Source organism: Adiantum capillus-veneris, chromosome 9 (assembly GCF_014529385.1).
Source record: "Adiantum capillus-veneris isolate H3 chromosome 9, ASM1452938v2, whole genome shotgun sequence".
Lineage (NCBI taxonomy): Eukaryota > Viridiplantae > Streptophyta > Polypodiopsida > Polypodiales > Pteridaceae > Adiantum > Adiantum capillus-veneris.
In genome coordinates, this window is record NC_140939.1 from 119088404 (window position 1) to 119109399 (window position 20996).

The window sequence follows — 20996 nt, forward strand, 5'->3', positions numbered from 1 at the left end:
AGCAAATCATGTTTCCGATGTGGAAAATTTGGGCATATGCAGTCTGAATGTCCTGAACCGGTTTTGCAACCACCTTTTTCAGCAGTCCCATCACCTGCTTCTCTTTCTACTTGCAAACCGCTTCATGAGGCTAAGCAAAATGGAAGCTTGGTTGTTAATGTGACTCCCAATGTGGAAAAAGGGAAAGCTAAGCTTCGCAGTCTACAGCTCCGGCTAATGGCAATGCTGCAAAGGGTACAAATGTGGGGTCCAGCGAGTCTGCTGCTTGGGTGGTACCCAAACAAACGGTGAAGGTTGGCACTCCTCCCTCTTCCCGTAATTATGTTCTACCTTTTTTTGTTTTGTTTTCGGAGTCGGGTAGGGCACGCCCGGCCGCTCTCCTCATACACCAGAAAAATGCACAAGAACGACCAGGACTATGCACCCAGGTAGACGCTTTTGTCACTAGTTTCCTCTGGACTACGAGAGGCCAGAATTATCAAAAATGCACAAGAACGACCAGGACTATGCACCCAGAATCCGAAGGTAGACGCTTTTGTCACTAGTTTCCTCTGGACTACAAGAGGCCAGAATTATCTACACTCTTAGGGCCATGACTATTTGATTTGGGCGTGACAGCGACCAAGTACCTCTGCTCAGAGGCCCAGGTACTGCGGGACATTATGTTCCACCTGTGAATACAAATAAGAATGTACCGTTCAAGCAGCTTCCATGTAACGACAATCGAACGTTGATCGATGCATGGGAAAAAGCAATGCACTCTTGTAAAGATGTACTCGTTGGTGAGACTTCTACCCCGCGTTTGAATCTCGCAGAAACTTGTTCGGCAATGACTCAATGCATTGGCTCTTGCACAAATGTGGTAGAAGAAGACGTGCATTTGGGCACGTCTACATGATTCCTCTTGTTTTGTTGCCTTTGTACATATGATCTCTCATGCTTGATCACATCAGATGCATCTTGGTCAATGTGCGTGGGTTATGCAACCTTCATAAATGGCAGCTAACCTGGCACTATGTAAATACATGTAGGGCTAATGTAGTAGTATTGCAAGAACACAATCAGCACGAGTTTGCGGGCCAGTGCTCCTATTTCGCAGGTTATTGATTGCGTATGCTGGTTTGCATGGTTACTCTGGAGTAATGATATTAGTTCGGCATGAGCTTCAGCCAATTGTGGTGAGCAATGATCCTAGGGGTCATTGGATGGTGGTGCAATGTTTGTTGAATGGCTCACATTTATGAAGCTGGAGGTGTATATGCATATATAGCTCTGGGCGAAGGGCTGCTCTATGGCGAGATATTTCTTCTTATCCATGGACGTCCAATGCACTTCTTTGTGGGGAATTTAACAACACTCCTGACGTGTATAACACAACACAGAGGTAATTCGCATATGTTGCTTGTAGAAAGACAAGCAAAAGGGACCATCTCCTTGCTTCTATGCAAATGCTTGATTTATGGCATTGCCTGCATCCGGGTCTTCCGTGTTTTACTTTTCAGCATACTGCTCATCACTCATATCATGCACGCCTGGATAGATGGTATGTTCTTAACAGACAGTAGTATGACGACTTTGTGTGTGATATGAAAATGGATTGCACTTTGCAGTTGTCGGACCATCATCCAGTGCTACTGAATTTGTACTTTGGGCAATCACTTTGTGATAGGCCTCTTCATCGGAAGCGTCTGCTACATATTAATAGTGCTTATCTTAAGCATGACGCCTTTTGAGGTTTGATTTTTGGGCTTGTTCCTCCTTTGATTGCTCACATGCATCTTGATCTGGATGTCGCGTGGTTTCGCTTTGTCATGCGAGTGCAATCTGCTATTGAGGATTATGGCAAACAATACTTGCATTGGACTCCCAGCAATGTTAAGGATGCCGAGCAAGTTTGTCAACATTTGCAAGCATTGGCTGATTCCAAGCCTTTAACTGAATATGAATTATTGGAGTTGTGTGAAGCTCGAGTATGCATACAACTTGATGACAAACGAAAGCTTGAAAAATGGCAGACGCATGCTCGCCAACGGGCTTTTGTTGATAAAAGATGTGCTCCTAAGCAATTTTTCAAGCATTTGCATCACACGAGGGTTTCTTAGAATATTTGACGTGTGAAGCTTTCTTCGGATGATTGGACATCCTCTAAGCATGAACTTGATGATGCCATGGTCTCACATTATAGACAGGTTTTTGCAGCTCCTCCTTGAGGATCGCCAACGGTATGTCAAGCAAGATAGTGGCTGCTCTCTCATGTACGACCGATCATCTCTTCTCGTGATGCATTATCTCGTAAGGAACCTTTCATCGATTCAAGATTGCATAATGCATTGCTTTTGTTGGGCCATTGGCGATCTCCTGGCTGGGATGGGCTTACTATGGAATTCTTTCTCTTTTTGGGAATTTCTAAAAGAGCCGTTACTTTTCATGATGAATGTTGCATGGGAGAAACAAGATTTGCCGGATTCTTGGAAAGAAGGCTTGCTTTAATTGTTGCCTAAGCAGGCACTTTGTGAGCATTTCGCGCACTGGAGACCGATTACGTTGATGCCTGTAGTGTATAAGAGAATGGCCAGGCTATCGGCTAACCGGATTAAGGATCATCTTTTTGTAGGAATACATCAAGCTCAATATGGTTTCATACCACGTCATCAGATCAATGATAACCTGGCTAATGTGATTGGCATGGAATATGCAAAATACATGCAGCAGGATGTACTTGTGATGCAAGTTGATATAGAAGCTTTTGACATTGTGCAATGGGACTACATTGCAGCCACGATGCGTTGTCTTGGGTTTGGTCCTAAATTAGCCAATAATGTTCATTTTCTGTATGCTCGCAGTTCATCTCAAGGCTTCTTAACGGTGAGTTGACAGATTCCTGGCCTCTTGGTTGCTCGGTAAGACAGGGATGTCCCCTTAGTGCATTGTTGTATTCCATTGCCACGCACCCTTTGTTGATATATCTCGATCACTTGACTTCTGCTGGGTGTCTTCATGGCCTGCAGTTATCATCGAGGCATAATTTCGTTGGGAAGGCTTATGCTAACGATTCGTTGTTAACGCCCCGTAACTGCTAGGCTGATGTTCAATTGATTACGGAAGCTCTGGATCGGTATGGGCTTGCGGCTGGTCTTCGAGTCAATTTTCGTAAATCGAAGCTTCTCCCTTGAATTCTTGTGATTGGCATGAGTTGATATGGCCAGGGGAGACTGTTCCTCCGAATCAGATTATGAGGCATTTGGGATATCCAATCCGTTGGAATGTCACTCATGCTCAAAAAGCGGATTAGGTTATGCAACGTTTGAATGCCAAACTGCATTATTGGAAGCTGCCTACATGGCCATTTCATGTTCGTTTCAGAATTATCCAAAGTATCATGATGACATATGTACAATTCTATTTACCCTTGTTGTACTGGCCCCGACATTGTCTCCCGTCACTCATGTCATCAATTTTGTCTCATTTGTGGCATACTCATGCTCACAAAAAAGGCCTGCATTTGATGTCCATGGAGAAACTTTGCACTCCCAAGCGCTTTGGTGGGCTCAATATTTTGGACATGTTCTTGCCCGAAAGGCTATGCTGTTACCGACTCTTGTGCAACAAACTTAGCCGTGGGCTATTATGTTTGCCTCCTTGTGTCGGCATGTTGTTACTTCCTCCTTTGGCCATTGGCAGGCAGCCTTTTGGGAAGTTGTGTTTGGCAAGATGGAGGGGCGTATTCCTGGATGCCCTATCACCTGCAGCTTTATTGCTGATTAGAAGGAAGTTACAGTGCATTTATCATGGAAAGGTCGATAGCAGCAGGACCGGAACTCGACTAGATTAGAGAGTCTTCATTGGGGTCGGATGTTCTCTCTTATGTTGGTCGACCGCTCGCCTCGCCAGGCCTACTCTCTCTCTCTAGTCATGGCCTTCGAGTGGTTGGTGATGTAGTTGATGATGCAAGCTACACTTTCCAGTTTCCCTTTGCTGCTCGTCAGTTTGGATTGGGAGTGCATTACCGTCAGTTTTGGAAAGAGCTGCAGCACATGCTGGCTGACTTTTTGCCCATTCCGCCTCTGCTAATTGCGGGACAAACCCTTTCACACTGTCGGCCAGCAAGATTTATGCTATTCTTCTGCCTCAACCCTAGATTTCTGATCATTGTAATGCCTAGTGGTTCATGCACAAGCCCGACCTTTGGTGGAAAAAAGCACTTTCTGCCCTTTGGAAGAGTCATTTGCCTTTGAAGGAACGATTGTTTCTTTGGCGATGCTTGCTTGGAGTTCTTCCAGTGTGTTCTTTTCTCAATGTGCGTCATATTTGCTCCTCCCATTGCGTTCGTTGCTTGGCTCCAGAGGAGACTGTTAGCCACCTCCTTTGGAATTGTTGCATTATTAGAGAATTTCTTCGTGGTATAGCAGCTGGCATACGGCTCCGATTCCCCTCAATGGTTTTCCATAAAAGGTTTTGAACATTCGGCATTCTACCGCCACCCGCTCGACCATTTGCAGCTTTCTCTATGTGGGTCAGATTTTGGGCCTATTAATAGGACATTGTGGCGTCAATGTAACAGCTGCATGTTCTCTCGTGCCGATGCAAATCCAATTCAATTTTTCAAGATTTCCCTTCGGCAATTGTTACATTGTCCCTAGAAGTGGGTGACATCACTTCAGACATGCATCAGCTTGCTTATGAATGCTTTTAGCCCTTTTTCGCGGATGAACACTTCAGTGTTCACGCCTTTGTATTTGCTCTTTTCTGTGGATTTTCCTCGCCTTGAGGTTTCCGACCTGTAAATTAATCCCAAAGATTTACAACAAAAAAAAAAGAGTGTGAGAGAGAGAGAGAGGTGGTGTGTGTGTGTGTGTGTGTGTGTGTGTGTGTGTGTGTGTGTGTGTGTGTGTGTGTGTGTGTACATGGGCTGGTCGCACCGAGCATGAAGGTAACTCTTTGAGGTTGGAAAGCATTCATTGGAGCAGGGCATTCCCGCTGACTTTGGTGGACAGCTTCCCACGCCAAGCTTACTTTATTTCTCATCGTGGGCTGCGTATGGTTGCTGATCTCGTGAATTTGGAAGGGAATGTGCTTTGTTTTGACGAGATGGCACGCAATTTTGGTTTAGGCATGCATTATCAACCTCTCTGGCGGCAATTGCACCTCATGCTGGCTAACCTGCTCCCCATTCCACCTCTGGCTGATGGAGGCCGTATCATGGATTGGCAACTACATCAATTCAACTTCACTACAGTTTCTGTTGGCCAGGTTTATAACATTTTGTTGCTCGATCCGTAGCTTGCGGACCACTGCAATGCCCTATGGTGACTACAGCGTTCCACCCGGTGGTGGCAGAAACCCCTTATTGCCATTTGGAAGAGCCATTTGCCTGTTAAGGAACGTCTATTTTTGTGGCGTTGCTTGATGGGTATGCTGCCGGTTGGTTCTTTCTTGCAAAAGCGTCGCATCCGCTCCTCACGCTGCGTTCGTTGCTCTGCTTCCGACGAATCTGTTCAACACTTGCTATGGGATTGTTGCTGTACTAGAGTCTTTATTGCTCGGGTTTCTTCACTCATGCGTCTCCGTTTTCCCGCAGCTATCTTTCTTCACATGGGTCAGATATTGGACCTTCTGGAGTATTTGGCGCCAGCGCAACTCCTGCATGTTTGACCGCATTGATCTGGACCCTTTCCCCTACTTCAAGATGTCTCTTCGGCAATCCTTGCGCTTTGCACTCGCTACTGGGGATATATCGCCTGACCTTTATCAGCTTTCTTATGTTTGCTTTTAGAGCCTTTTCATACTTGAACACATTGGTGTTCACCCTCATGTGTCAACTTCTTGTTGTGGGTTTTCCCTCTTTGGAGGTTTCCCACTTGTAAATTAATCAAATGTTTTTACTATAAAAAAGTGTGTGTGTGTGTCTCACGCGAGCTTCAGCCCCTGCGCGTGCTGCCTCTACGCGCGCTCAGCCCTACGTGAGTACCAGCACCTCAGCGCCCTTAAGCCTACGTGCCCTGCGCACTCTCAGCAACAGCTGCCTCTCAGTTCAATAGCCACTTCCTGCGCTTCTTCTATACGCTCAGAGCACTTCTGCAGGTCTGTTAAGTGGTTCTATCACAGATGCTTGGAATCTAGGGCGTTCGGTCAGACAAGGGTGTCCTCTCAGTGCTTTGCTTTATGCAATTGCTTCACATCCCTTGTCATATCTTGAGGCTCTCACTTCTGCAAGGTATTGCTCTACCTTCAGAGAAGCAATTCATTTGTCAGGCGTATGTTGATGACTCTCTTTTCATGCCCAAAAACATTAAGGAGGATGTACAGCAGATTATGCATGCCAACATATACTACATAAGCCTTAAATTGTGTGTGTGTGTGTGTGTGTGTGTGTGTGTGTGTGTGTGTGAGAGAGAGAGAGAGAGAGAGAGAGAGAGAGAGAGAGAGAGATATGCCAACACATAGTACATAAGCCCTACATTTAGTACAACGGTGACGCCTCCGACAGTGCTATGCGGGTATTCTTACCTTAGGCACGTCAATATTATCTACATAAGCGAATGGCCGCACTCAAATCAAACAGAGCCTAAGAACATGTTAAACAAATTGCATCGATTGCAATTTGTGGCTACACAAATCACAATACGTTCTCTTCTCTTCTTACCAATGGTACAACGGTAAACCGTAAGACCTCTGGCGGTGCTTAGGCATGCCAATTCTATCTACATAAACCCTACATTGATCTCTCTCTCTCTCTCTCTCTCTCTCTCTCTCTCTCTCTCTCTCTCTCTCTCTCTCTCTCTCTCTCTCTCTCTCTCACACACATCAACGTTATACGGGTAAGTCCTTTGACGCCAACACCGCCTTTGGTGGTGCTTACACATACCAACACTATCTACATAATCCCTACTGAGAGAGAGAGAGAGAGAGAGAGAGAGAGAGAGAGAGAGAGAGATGTGCTTGATGCCTTTCTCTCTTGCTCGTAGTCTTCAATATACATATACTTCTATTCTTAAGCAATTACATGTGTGTTTGCCTACTCTATTGTACCTACTCTATCTTAGTTTAAGCACACAAATTCCAACTTTATGCATGCCCCACATGTTAGAGAGAGAGAGAGAGAGAGAGAGAGAGAGAGACTTGTAATGACAACACTTCTTTTGTTGAAGCTTGGGACCCGGTGGTCCGCTCTTACAAGGAAGTTGTTACAGGAGAAGCCTCTTCATCGCAAGGTGCCTTTATTTTCATTCATCCGGGTCCAGGTCTTCACCCACCTCCTCAGGCACCTGCAGCTGGGGAGGATGTGTTGATGGGCACTGGTACTTGAGTTTTCTCCCCTTTCCGTTTCCTCGCCCACTATATATACCACATAGAATGCATAGTCATTGAATTGCATCTCCTATAATGTGTGGGGGTTATGCAATCACGACAAGTAGCGGCTTACCTAGAACTATGTACATACATGTCAAGCGGACATTGTGGTTCTTCAAGAGCATAACCAGCATCAATTTGTAGGACAGACTTCTTACTTTGCGGGCTATTGGATAGCTTATGCAGGATCAGCTGACTATCCTGGAGTGCTTATACTTGTTCGACACTGACTTTGGTTTTCAATGACCAAGCTGGGAGATGGATGATCATCCAATGTATTGTTAATGGGGAAGTTTTCCAGTTTGGAGGATTATGCATACACAGCTTTTGCAGATAGGGCACAGTTGTGGAGTGCTATCTCCTCTTATTGTTGGCATTCCAATGCCTTTCTTTGCAGGGATTTTAATAATGCACCAAACCCTGGGCGAATAATACTACTGGCCATTCTCACATGCTTCATATGGAACGGCAATCATGGGACCAATTTATGTCGACCTCTAATGGGCTTGATTTGTGGCCCTTTTTGCATGCGACTGATCCAAGATTCATTTTTCAACATAATGCTCAATCTATCTATCGCGCTCGGTTGGATCGCTGGTATCTTTTTCACATGCAACAATATGATGACTTTCTATGCCAGATGAGGATTGATTATGCTATGTGTCTCTTGGATCATTTTCCGAGATGCTTGAAACTTAGTTTTGGCCCTTTTGATGTCGATGACCGCCTACCCAAGAATGCTTATCTCAAGCATGAGCCTTTTCGCGCTATGAATGTGGATATCATCCTGCCTTTAATCTCCCATATGCATGTTGACATGGACATAGCCTCGTTCCGCTCTGTTATGCGTGCTCAATCTGTTATCCAAAATTATGGCAGGGATTATTTGTCACAATTAAGGGAACAAGTTAATCACGCAAAGGATGCTTGTAGCCGATTAATGCACTTGGCTAATCATTCTTCTCTTACTGACGCTCAAATGACTGAGCTGTTTTCTGCTCGCACTATGTTACGGCAAAATGATGAGAGGAAATTGGCCAAATGGCAGACTCGAGCTCGTCAACAAGCTTTTGCAGATAAAGGATGTGCTTCTAAGCAATTCTTCCAACATTTGCATCACTCGAGGCAGTCTCAAGCTATACGGAGAGTTAAATTACCGTCAGGGGAGTGGACCTCCACTTTCCAGGAGCTAGCACTAGCCCCAGAGTTACCCGGAACGCGGAACGGGAACGGCGACGGGCCTCCCTGCGGAACGGGGGAACGGGAATGGGCCCGGAACGGGAACGGCGCGGAACGGCAGGCTAAAAAAACACCCAAATATTATTTTTTTTAGCGTTATGTGTTTGAATACAAGTAGTATTAGAGTCCTTTGACTCTAATACCCACAAAAAACACGATTCGAAGACCATTTAACCTTATTATGACTTGATTGGGATGTGAGGCGCCCAGAGTACATAGCCAGATGAACAACATAGCCAGATGAACAACAATGAGCAAACACAATGCCCATAGTACATACACAATGCTCTCAAATAATTGCAAGAGTAGTAGTCAGAGATAACACTTTGGAATTAATTATGGCTAACATAGTAACAAGCCTCAAGGGCCGCCAGCGGCCAAGGTGCTACAAAAAAACCAAAGGGGGGCAAAGTTCAAACCAGACTTCAGTGACCACAATACCAAAAGACTGAAGGTGAAAAATACCATAAAGATGCTAGTAGCTACAAATGGCAAAGAGGGCAAGGCTCAAGCAGCCATACAAAAAGGTGGATAAATGGCAAAGACTCAAGACTCAAGAGCCACTAGCCTGAGAGGCCTCCCAATCCGTAGTAGCCGGCTGTAAATCATGCATATCCTCCCATTCCTCATCATCGAGGTCTAGGTCCGGCTCGATCTCAGCCACAGATGAAGTACCTGGTGTTGGTGGATGTGCATCTCCACCCGCCTGAGAAGCCTCTTGCTCCATCTCCCACTTGTAAAAGGATCTGTCTGTTTGTCTGTACTCTTGCAAAGCATTTTCAAATTTGCGCTGACGAAGACAAGATCATTAGCCTTCTCCACTCCAAGCCGATTCCTCTTCTTGGAAGCAATGTGGCTAAAGGTACTCCACAATTGCTCCAAGCATGAGGTACTAACTGACTGGCTGAGAATACGGATCACCAATCTCTGAAGCTCAGGGCCATCATAGCCATAGTCCTCCCACCAAAGCACTGAACCTATTTTCCTGCGATCAATCTGAGCATCTGGACTGCCAAATGACCCTCGCATCTCTCTGTACTGTCTCAGCTGATCTCTGACAATGCGTCGCCCATCTCTGTCTAGAACCATCTTGTTTAAGATCTCTGTAAATTGGTTCGTGACTTCCCTATCTGTCTCTTGCCCTGCACCTTGGAACTCTGGATCCACCATGTACGCTGCCCCGTGTAAAGGAGAGGCATATGAATTCCACCTCGAGCTGCAAAGCGCATGGATCTCCTCATATCGCTCTGCGTTCGGCTCAAGCTGTGCAAGCTGCTCAATCATGCAGTCCATTGCCTCATAAATCTTGCCAATGCAAGGATCCATGCCATCCAAAACTCGAAGCAAATGAACCACCAGTTTTACCTGTGCATCTAGACTCTTGAGCTCCTTCCAGAACTCAAGATCCTCTGCCTTATCCTTGCACAAAATCCCTGCAACTGTCTTTGCATAGGGGGAGGTGGTGAACTCATCACTGATGAAGACCTGTCGGACCGCATTTTGACATTCAGACAGCCTGCGTACAAGAAGAAAGTTGAATGCGAAGCGGGTATCTGAATACTTTAGAAGCCCTTTGCCGCCGACCTCTTGAGGTACTCACTCCGAACCAAGTTGTGATTGTTGATGAAAGTAACCATCTTCACTGCATCGGCAATGACTGGAGCAATCCAGTCTAGCTTGCCGATGTCTTTCAGAAGGTTGTTCAAGCAGTGTGCCATGCAAAAGCACACTGTCACATGCGGATAGTGGCCCTCTATGATAGCTGCTGCTGCCCTGTTTGATGCCTCCCCATCTGTGACAAAGGCCACCACGTGTTGCTCACCGATGGTTTCTATGGCCGCTGTCCACTCTGCAGAGAGGACATCGGCGGACTTGTCACTCTCAGTGGCATCATGAGAGTGCACAAAGTACATCTCTCCACTGGAGTATGCGACGAGACCATGGATAGATCTCTTCCTTGTATCGCTCCACCCGTCAGCAATGAGGGAAACGCCATGTTTTGCCCAAAGACGCTGAATGTTGAGGGTTGCTTGCTCCACGATAGCCTTCTCTCGATCGAGCAAGGTGGTTCGGAGAGCCTTTGAAGATGGCGGCACATAGCCGGTGCCATACTCTCCTATCTGTTGCACCATGACTTTCCAATACTCCGACCTATTTCGATCAAACATAGAAGAGGTTAGTGCCAAAAAAGTGGAAACGACGATAACGGAAGAAATGAGAGAGAAGATTGATGAATCATAAAACAATGTACATACCTCGCTGCGACAAATGGGATATGGTCATGATAGAAGAATCGGGCCACGGCCGCATCCACCTCTTCTTTCTTCTTTGGGTCCCAAGAGGTGGTAAGGGTCTTTTGGCGACGAATTGGACCTTTTGAAGATGCACCAACACCTACACCGGGTAGAGAGGAAGAAGGGAAAATGAGGGTCTTTGGATCAATACCTTTGCGTGCCGGCTTGGCTTTATGGTTGAATTGCCGATCCTTTTCCTCGAGCTCCTTCCTCTTCTCGATGGTTACGTTGGCACAAAATTTCACCTCATGTCCCGGCACTCGAAGAAAGTGTGCCCTCACTTTGTCATGCCCCCCTTTCCGCGTGTAAGAGCATAGCTTGCATCCCCATGCACGAGAACCTCCTGCCGCCGACAAGGTGCCCTCCGAGGTCACTTCATCCCACCACGACCATTCCTTCGCCTTTTGAGTGTTGCCCGCATGAACGGAGGGGGTTGAACGAGAAGAAGAGGCCATGGATGATGGATTATCCGTGAAAGAGAGAGCTTGATCTTGAACTTTGAGAGAGAGAGAGAGGGATTGAGAGAGAGAGGCTTGCCGCTTGATTCCGTGAGAGCTTGAGCCTTGAGCCTTGAAAGTTGAGGGTTAGAACTCAAAAGTTAGCCCAAGAGAGAGAGAGGTTGAGAGCTTGAGCCTTGAGGCATGCCGCGGCGCCACACTATGGCTTGAGAGTTGAGAGCAAGCTAGGGAGAATGAGCTTGGCTTGAGAGTTGAGAGCAAGGCTCAAGCAAGGGAGAATGGGCCTTGAGGCTTGATGAGTGTGTGAAGAATGGGGGAGGAGGGGGGCATTATATACTTTTTTGACTGCTGAAAATGGCCGTTGGCTGCCTAACAGTCATTTTTTTCAATTTCAAAAACTGCCGTTTCTGGCCGTTGGGGCCGTTCCGGTCCGTTCCGTCCCGTTCCAGCCCGTTCCGGTCGTCCCGTTCCGGTGACAGTTTCCAGCCGGAACGCCGTTCCGTTCCGACGCGTTCCTGAAAATCCCAGCCGGCCGGAACGCCGTTCCGGCGTTCCAAGGCCCGAAATGTCCGTTCCCTGGTAACTATGATTGGATGACTCTTTAGTGCAATTGAGGAGCATCACTCATGACATGGAATTGCGCAAGAGTTACTTGACAGATACATTTCGGTGTTACCGTGTTTCTTGAAGATTACCCTGACACCCATCACATGACGTATCAAGAATATCCGTTTTCTGGTCTCGTGCCGAACTAATGATACAACCCCTTCGCGATGCTTAATGTCACCCATTATATTATATGACATATCAGAGTTGTCCGTTCCTGATGGCTTTTTAATAATTTGAGTAGATCTATAGTTCCTAACCTTTACATTTCAAGTGCACACATGTAAATATCCTAATTTCAATAAAAAGAAATTACACAGAAAAATAAGAAAATAGTCCATTAAGCAACATCTCTCTAGCTTCTAAACAGTTGTCCTCAATTGTAGTGCTTGTACATATCCTTCCATAATCTCGGGATAAGATGTTAATTCTTGCTTAGTCATACTTTGAGCGTCTAAAGTGGAATAATTCTTGAACTTTACCAAATACTTCCGTGTAATCTTTTTGGACTTGAGTGGCCGCTCTCGATGATAAAGGATTCGCTCTAGTTTGAGTATTTCTTGTGTTTCCTCAACCTTGGGAGGTTCTTCAACAATAAGTTGACTTGGAGGCGGTCCCACATATGGCCGGAGTAAACTAACATAGAAAGCATTATGGATCTTCCAATTAGACGGTAGCTCTAATTGGAACGTCACTTCGTTCACTTGGCCAATTATCTTAAACGGCCCATAATAACGATTGGAAAGTTTTACCGCTTTTCCTTTATGAGTCTTTTGTTTCCTTAGACTTGCCTTCTCAAGATTCCTTCTGTGCTTGTCCGTAGCTTTCATATGTTTTTCCAGAGGATGCAAAATTGCTCTCTTAACTTGCTTGTAGGCCGTGTCCAAATCCCGGACAAATTCATGCACTGCAAAAACCTTATCCTTAGTTAAAAGGATCGGTGGAAGCAAAGGCTTACTATAAAGAATCTCAAAGGGTGCCTTTCCCTTAGACGAATGTACAGTATTGTTATACGCGTACTCGACAGGGGGCAAATACCTTTCCCCAGTCAGAATGTCTGTCCGACACATAGGATTTCAACATATCCAACAACGTGGAATTGGCGATCTCACTCTGCCCATCCGTTTGAGGATGATATGCAGAAGAAAAATTCAACTTCATATCAAGGTTATCAAACAAAGCACAGCAAAAATTTCCTGTATTGGGACGCGAGGATCTTGATCACTCACAATAATAAACTTGGGCATCCCATGATGCTTAAAGATCTATGCTAGAAAAAGCCTAGCCATATGGTCCGCTTTGATCGTTTTCCTGATTGGACAAGAGAGAAAGGCATCAAGCACATCTCTCTCTCTCTCTCTCTCTCTCTCTCTCTCTCTCTCTCTCTCTCTCTCTCTCTCTCTCTCTCTCTCTCTCTCTCTCTCTCTCTCTCTAACATGTGGGGCATGCATAAATTTGGAATTTGTGTGCTTAAACTTAGATAGAGTAGGTACAGTAAAGTAGGCAAACACATCTATAAATGCTTAAGAATGGAAGTTTATTTATATTGAAGACTACGAGCAAGAGAGAGAGGCATCAAGCACATCTCTCTCTCTCTCTCTCTCTCTCTCTCTCTCTCTCTCTCTCTCTCTCTCTCTCTCTCTCTCTCTCTCTCTCTCTCTCTCTCTCTCTCTCTCTCTCTTTTGTAAATCTGCTTTGATTAACTTACAAGTGGGAAACCTTAAAGCGAGGTAAACCGTAAAACCCACGAAAAGAAAGGGATACAAAACGCGGAGCACTATGAGGCTCCGAGGGCTAGAAAGAGTCAAAGTAAATCCTCAGGTATCAAGAGTGATGTCTCCAGTGTCATAGGCAAAATACAGTGCTTGACCAAGAGATAATTTGAAATACGGAAAGGGGTCAACAGAAGTCCCTTGGAACATTAAGGAGTTCCTATGGTGCCAGATGGCCCACATAGTCCAAAATCTGACCCAGGTGAAGAACACCGCAAACTGAGATTGCGGTGACTGGAGCACCCCAAAAAGCCAAAAGCGTTTGTGAAAAGAGTGGGAAGGAAAACGCAGCCGAAGAGCAGTTGACACTTGCCGAATGAAGGCTCCGGAGTGACGACAACGCCACAGTAAGTGTGGCACGGTCTCCTCAGCTTCAAGGCATATGGGGTAGCGGGAAGGCGCAATATGCCGAGCATGTAACACATTGCCAAGAGGTAGAGCTCTCACCAAGCAGCGCCGCAAGAAAACACGTTCCTTCAAAGGTAGGTGACTCTGCCAAATGCGAGACAATGTGTGTTGCCACCACAAGGATGACTCGGCAAAGCGACCACAGTTGGTTACCTTGATGCACAATCCATACATCAGACTGAAGGATGACATAGACACTGCCAGCTTAGATGCAGTCCAATCTAGTAGTAGCCAGATTCCAATCAGAGAAGCGAGAGTCCACATCCAAAGGAGGAATGGGTGAGTGAGCAGCAAGCATCCTTTGAATTTCCCACCAGAGAGGAGAGTAGTGAAGACCCAACCGAAAGGGGGAGATGGCATCAGCGAACGAAAGAACATTACTCGAGTCATCAACCACCTGATGCAGCTGACAACTTCCTTTTTGGGAAAGAAAATACGCTTGGCGAGATCGTTGAACCAAAGTCGAAGCGGACTTGGATTTTCAGGAACGCGTCGGAACGGAACGGCGTTCTGGCTGGAAACTGTCACCAGAACGGGACGACCGGAACGGGCTGGAACGGGACGGAACGGACCGGAACGGCCCCAACGGCCAGAAACGGCAGTTTTTGAAATTGAAAAAAATGACTGTTAGGCAGCCAACGGCCATTTTCAGCAGTCAAAAAAGTATATAATGCCCCCCTCCTCCCCCATTCTTCACACACTCATCAAGCCTCAAAGCCCATTCTCCCTTGCTTGAGCCTTGCTCTCAACTCTCAAGCCAAGCTCATTCTCCCTAGCTTGCTCTCAACTCTCAAGCCATAGTGTGGCGCCGCGGCATGCCTCAAGGCTCAAGCTCTCAACCTCTCTCTCTCTTGGGCTAACTTTTGAGTTCTAACCCTCAACTTTCAAGGCTCAAGGCTCAAGCTCTCACGGAATCAAGCGGCAAGCCTCTCTCTCTCAATCCCTCTCTCTCTCTCTCAAAGTTCAAGATCAAGCTCTCTCTTTCACGGATAATCCATCATCCATGGCCTCTTCTTCTCGTTCAACCCCCTCCGTTCATGCGGGCAACACTCAAAAGGCGAAGGAATGGTCGTGGTGGGATGAAGTGACCTCGGAGGGCACCTTGTCGGCGGCAGGAGGTTCTCGTGCATGGGGATGCAAGCTATGCTCTTACACGCGGAAAGGGGGGCATGACAAAGTGAGGGCACACTTTCTTCGAGTGCCGGGACATGAGGTGAAATTTTGTGCCAACGTAACCATCGAGAAGAGGAAGGAGCTCGAGGAAAAGGATCGGCAATTCAACCATAAAGCCAAGCCGGCACGCAAAGGTATTGATCCAAAGACCCTCATTTTCCCTTCTTCCTCTCTACCCGGTGTAGGTGTTGGTGCATCTTCAAAAGGTCCAATTCGTCGCCAAAAGACCCTTACCACCTCTTGGGACCCAAAGAAGAAAGAAGAGGTGGATGCGGCCGTGGCCCGATTCTTCTATCACGACCATATCCCATTTGTCGCAGCGAGGTATGTACATTGTTTTATGATTCATCAATCTTCTCTCTCATTTCTTCCGTTATCGTCGTTTCCACTTTTTTGACACTAACCTCTTCTATGTTTGATCGAAATAGGTCGGAGTATTGGAAAGTCATGGTGCAACAGATAGGAGAGTATGGCACCGGCTATGTGCCGCCATCTTCAAAGGCTCTCCGAACCACCTTGCTCGATCGAGAGAAGGCTATCGTGGAGCAAGCAACCCTCAACATTCAGCGTCTTTGGGCAAAACATGGCGTTTCCCTCATTGCTGACGGGTGGAGCGATACAAGGAAGAGATCTATCCATGGTCTCGTCGCATACTCCAGTGGAGAGATGTACTTTGTGCACTCTCATGATGCCACTAAGAGTGGCAAGTCCGCCGATGTCCTCTCTGCAGAGTGGACAGCGGCCATAGAAACCATCGGTGAGCAACACGTGGTGGCCTTTGTCACAGATGGGGAGGCATCAAACAGGGCAACAGCAGCTATCATAGAGGGCCACTATCCGCATGTGACAGTGTGCTTTTGCATGGCACACTGCTTGAACAACCTTCTGAAAGACATCGGCAAGCTAGACTGGATTGCTCCAGTCATTGCTGATGCAGTGAAGATGGTTACTTTCATCAACAATCACAACTTGGTTCGGAGTGAGTACCTCAAGAGGTCGGCGGCAAAGTGCTTCTAAAGTATTCAGATACCCGCTTCGCATTCAACTTTCTTCTTGTACGCAGGCTGTCTGAATGTAAAAATGCGGTCCGACAGGTCTTCATCAGTGATGAGTTCACCACCTCCCCCTATGCAAAGACAGTTGCAGGGATTTTGTGCAAGGATAAGGCAGAGGATCTTGAGTTCTGGAAGGAGCTCAAGAGTCTAGATGCACAGGTAAAACCGGTGGTTCATTTGCTTCGAGTTTTGGATGGCATGGATCCTTGCATTGGCAAGATTTATGAGGCAATGGACTGCATGATTGAGCAGCTTGCACAGCTTGAGCCGAACGCAGAGCGATATGAGGAGATCCATGCGCTTTGCAGCTCGAGGTGGAATTCATATGCCTCTCCTTTACACGGGGCAGCGTACATGGTGGATCCAGAGTTCCAAGGTGCAGGGCAAGAGACAGATAGGGAAGTCACGAACCAATTTACAGAGATCTTAAACAAGATGGTTCTAGACAGAGATGGGCGACGCATTGTCAGAGATCAGCTGAGACAGTACAGAGAGATGCGAGGGTCATTTGGCAGTCCAGATGCTCAGATTGATCGCAGGAAAATAGGTTCAGTGCTTTGGTGGGAGGACTATGGCTATGATGGCCCTGAGCTTCAGAGATTGGCGATCCGTATTCTCAGCCAGTCAGTTAGTACCTCATGCTTGGAGCAATTGTGGAGTACCTTTAGCCACATTGCTTCCAAGAAGAGGAATCGGCTTGGAGTGGAGAAGGCTAATGATCTTGTCTTCGTCAGCGCAAATTTGAAAATGCTTTGCAAGAGTACAGACAAACAGACAGATCCTTTTACAAGTGGGAGATGGAGCAAGAGGCTTCTCAGGCGGGTGGAGATGCACATCCACCAACACCAGGTACTTCATCTGTGGCTGAGATCGAGCCGGACCTAGACCTCGATGATGAGGAATGGGAGGATGTGCATGATTTACAGCCGGCTACTACGGATTGGGAGGCCTCTCAGGCTAGTGGCTCTTGAGTCTTGAGTCTTTGCCATTTATCCACCTTTTTGTATGGCTGCTTGAGCCTTGCCCTCTTTGCCATTTGTAGCTACTAGCATCTTTATGGTATTTTTCACCTTCAGTCTTTTGGTATTGTGGTCACTGAAGTCTGGTTTGAACTTTGCCCCCCTTTGGTTTTTTTGTAGCACCTTGGCCGCTGGCGGCCCTTGAGGCTTGTTACTATGTTAGCCATAATTAATTCCAAAGTGTTATCTCTGACTACTACTCTTGCAATTATTTGAGAGCATTGTGTATGTACTATGGGCATTGTGTTTGCTCATTGTTGTTCATCTGGCTATGTTGTTCATCTGGCTATGTACTCTGGGCGCCTCACATCCCAATCAAGTCATAATAAGGTTAAATGGTCTTCGAATCGTGTTTTTTGTGGGTATTAGAGTCAAAGGACTCTAATACTACTTGTATTCAAACACATAACGCTAAAAAAAATAATATTTGGGTGTTTTTTTAGCCTGCCGTTCCGCGCCGTTCCCGTTCCGGGCCCATTCCCGTTCCCCCGTTCCGCAGGGAGGCCCGTCGCCGTTCCCGTTCCGCGTTCCGGGTTACTCTGCATCCAATACCTCGAGAATATGTCACTTGCATGAAAACTCTTTACAGTGTCCTTCAATGCCATGGTCAAGCCAGTCCAACATCACAATAAAATTTTCCATGATAGGCGCAATTGAGACTATAACTGCAAGCAATTCCTCGTGACTACATCTCCAACCTCCTTAGAGAAAGATGGACCGGGCTGAAACAAGCTTCAAAATCATCCCCCTCAGCCGATTAAAACATCTCTTGCTTGTTGGCCAAAAACCCAAAAGTTACGAGACAGATCAGAGCACGAACTGGTCTAGCAGGAAGTCCGAACTGGAAATAGCAATATGCGTAAAGACGCAAGCACAAGAATAAAGATGGGTTTTGAGAAGGCTTTTCCTAAAAGCAGAATATTTTTAAGTGTTTCCGAGAAAAGCAGATGCTTTCTCATGAGGAATCTGTGTCTGCATTACATCCGTGCCTGAGAACTACATCCAGCAACGCCTAGAATGTGTCTCTGTAGCATCAATTTTCAAATCACTGAGTTTTATTGAGTTTTTAAACACGTTCACATATTTTAAAACATTGACCGGCCGCCCACTTAATAAGAGGGCAGCCCATGCTTAAATCGAAGCAAAGTTCCTGCAAAAAATAACCAGCGCTAGCCACAAGCTAAATTTAACATTGCGATCTCTCTCTTTCTTCACGCCAAAATTGCCGCCAACCTCTCTCCTTCACCAGCACTAACAGCAAGGAGCACCTCCTCTGGGAATCTGCAAGTGATCATGCGAAGCCATTGCACAAAGGCCGCTTTTCCGCACTTGGAGGGACGGGTACCGATTGTGAATTTGCTATACGAGTTGTTGTTTTATGTTTGTGCTTTTGCAGGTACTCCATCACGGAGAAGGAGCAAGGAGGCCTGGGGCTATGCTCAGGGATTCCGGAAACGGAATCAGGAACGGACTATAGGGCTTCACATTCTAGATACAGTGGGAAACGGAATTGAGAGTCCGTCTATCGGAAATTTCCCGCATGGGAAGGAATTAAATATCGAGTCTGAGATTTAGAACGGAAGGGTCACTCCGGTCTTGTGCTTGTAAAAAGATTTTCCCTAATAAAGATTCTCTCTCTCTAAGAGGGAGGGAGGGACGGGGGGGGAGAGGAGGGGAGACTTGCCATCTTTTGGTCCCAAATACTGTGTCCATCCTCTCCCTCGACTCTTTTGGTTGAAAGTTTATTTATTTTCAACTTGTTGATTATTCATGTGCCCTCCCGTTTGTGACGGCATTCTCTCACCTTCCCTATAACGATTTGCGGTCTTCTTCATGTGAGTCAGATATTGGTCTTTTTGGACCTTGTGTCGTCACCGTAATGGTTGCATGTTCCATTGCCCTGAGGTAGATCCCTTTCTGTTTTTCAAGCTTTCCCTTGGGGAATCTTTACGTTTTGCCCTGGATTTCGGTGATATTACTCCAGAGATACACCAGCGTTCCTATGAATGCTTTTAGCCTCTTTTACACTTGGAACACTTTCGTGTTCATCTATTTGTACATGATCTTTTCAGTGGGTTTTCCTCGCTTCGAGGTTTTCCACTTGTAAATCAATCCAAACAGATTTTATTTTATTTTTTTATTTTTAGAGAGAGAGAGAGAGAGAGAGAGAGAGAGAGAGAGAGAGAGAGAGAGAGAGAGAGAGATGAAATGAAATGATATATTAACGTCTCTAAAAGGCCAAAATAACCTATGAGACCAATCCATTACAAGCTGGTGAATTTGATATCATGTCTGGGTACCAAAAAAGAGATACAAAAATGAATCTAGAAGTGCTACTAGCTGAAACTGTGTGGGGTATGTATGACCACTGATACAATGGGTTTCCAATACAAGAGGGTGATATAATGGGTGATGAATCGATCCTCATATGTACTCTAGATGTGGAGATGGCATGGCTCAAATCCTCTGATGTAGTCTCCGTTGATGCTGTGAAGCTCCTCTACTCAGTCGTGGGCGTCTCAAACTCCCTAGCTTCAATGTTCAGTCAATGAGAGTACCGTGGGGTGTGCGTATGAGCTGTGCTTTGCAGTGGTGGTTGCTCCTCTATCTGTCGAGTGTCTGGAGTGAACAATCTGTAATCTGTCTTTGGGATTGTCTCTCTCCAAGTCTCCTCCTATCTGTGTCTGTGTAACTCAAGTAGACACAATCCAAGACATCTTTGGGGTCCTGATAGCTCATGACTCTGGAGAAGGGTCCGAGGCCCTCTCTGAATAGACACTGGAAGCAAGCCCCTATCTTGTAATACACTATGCACTAACATATATAATGCATCTCTGTCTCTGGCTCTATATGGCATAGGTGGCATATCCTACTAGCTGATGGTATCCCTTTGAATCTACCAGTCTCAATCTCAATCTGGTGTGAAGAAGTTCATATCTGACCAATGGCACACTATAACCCATGAGATAGGTGTGTATCCATATAACCGGGTCAAATCACAAACCCATCCCTTGTGAATCAGAGAAGATGCTCTCTATAGAAATTCATCTTCTTGCCCAACTCCTCTGTCGGTTCTATCCATGTTCTCCTGGGGTCCAACTAGGTCAGGTCCTGGCAGTAATCTCCACCTGTGGAAGAGACAGCAATGGTGCATCAAGGGAGTACTGGGAGGGAGGCAAGCTGTCCATGCTGAAGCCATGCTGAGAGAGAGAGAGAGAGAGAGAGAGAGAGAGAGAGAGAGGTCCAAAAATAACGACCCATCTTGAAAATTGAGCAATACCAGGTCAAACCTTGAGGAATCTAAGATTGGGTGCCAGATATAGATTATCTCACTCAAAAATAAAGTTTGAGAACACCATAATGGGGTTTAGTGATGATATGCTACAGCAGCTACATTTATCTGAAGGAACTCAAGAAAACCTCTGCTAGAAATTGAGCAAGATTTAGAATCTCGTCTACTTAAGCAGCTATAGCACATGATGGCAAAAGCAGAGTCTATCAAGAAGGCAGAAAAGCTAGGAACAATTATAAATATAAACAGATGAACTCTCTCAGCTGACCTTTGATCGCACAAGCCGCAATGCACTCTTGTACACCTGTACCAAACGGTTTTTGTCATCCT

At 46.1% G+C, this 20996-nt stretch overlaps 1 protein-coding gene across 4 annotated transcripts in view; it reads right to left on the minus strand.

The window, feature by feature from the left end:
• LOC147451072 (protein HLB1-like) overlaps positions 1-20996 on the minus strand; it is a 111733-nt gene that overhangs the window by 38933 nt on the left and 51804 nt on the right. For all 4 annotated transcript variants that reach the window (XR_015189185.1, XM_086520022.1, XM_086520021.1 and 1 more), the window contains exon 11: positions 20935-20970. Coding sequence is in view for 3 of the 4 variants with exons in the window: in XM_086520022.1 (XP_086376148.1) it covers positions 20935-20970 (36 nt within the window). In the remaining variant the exon portion in view is untranslated. The remainder of the gene's footprint in view (positions 1-20934; positions 20971-20996) is intronic.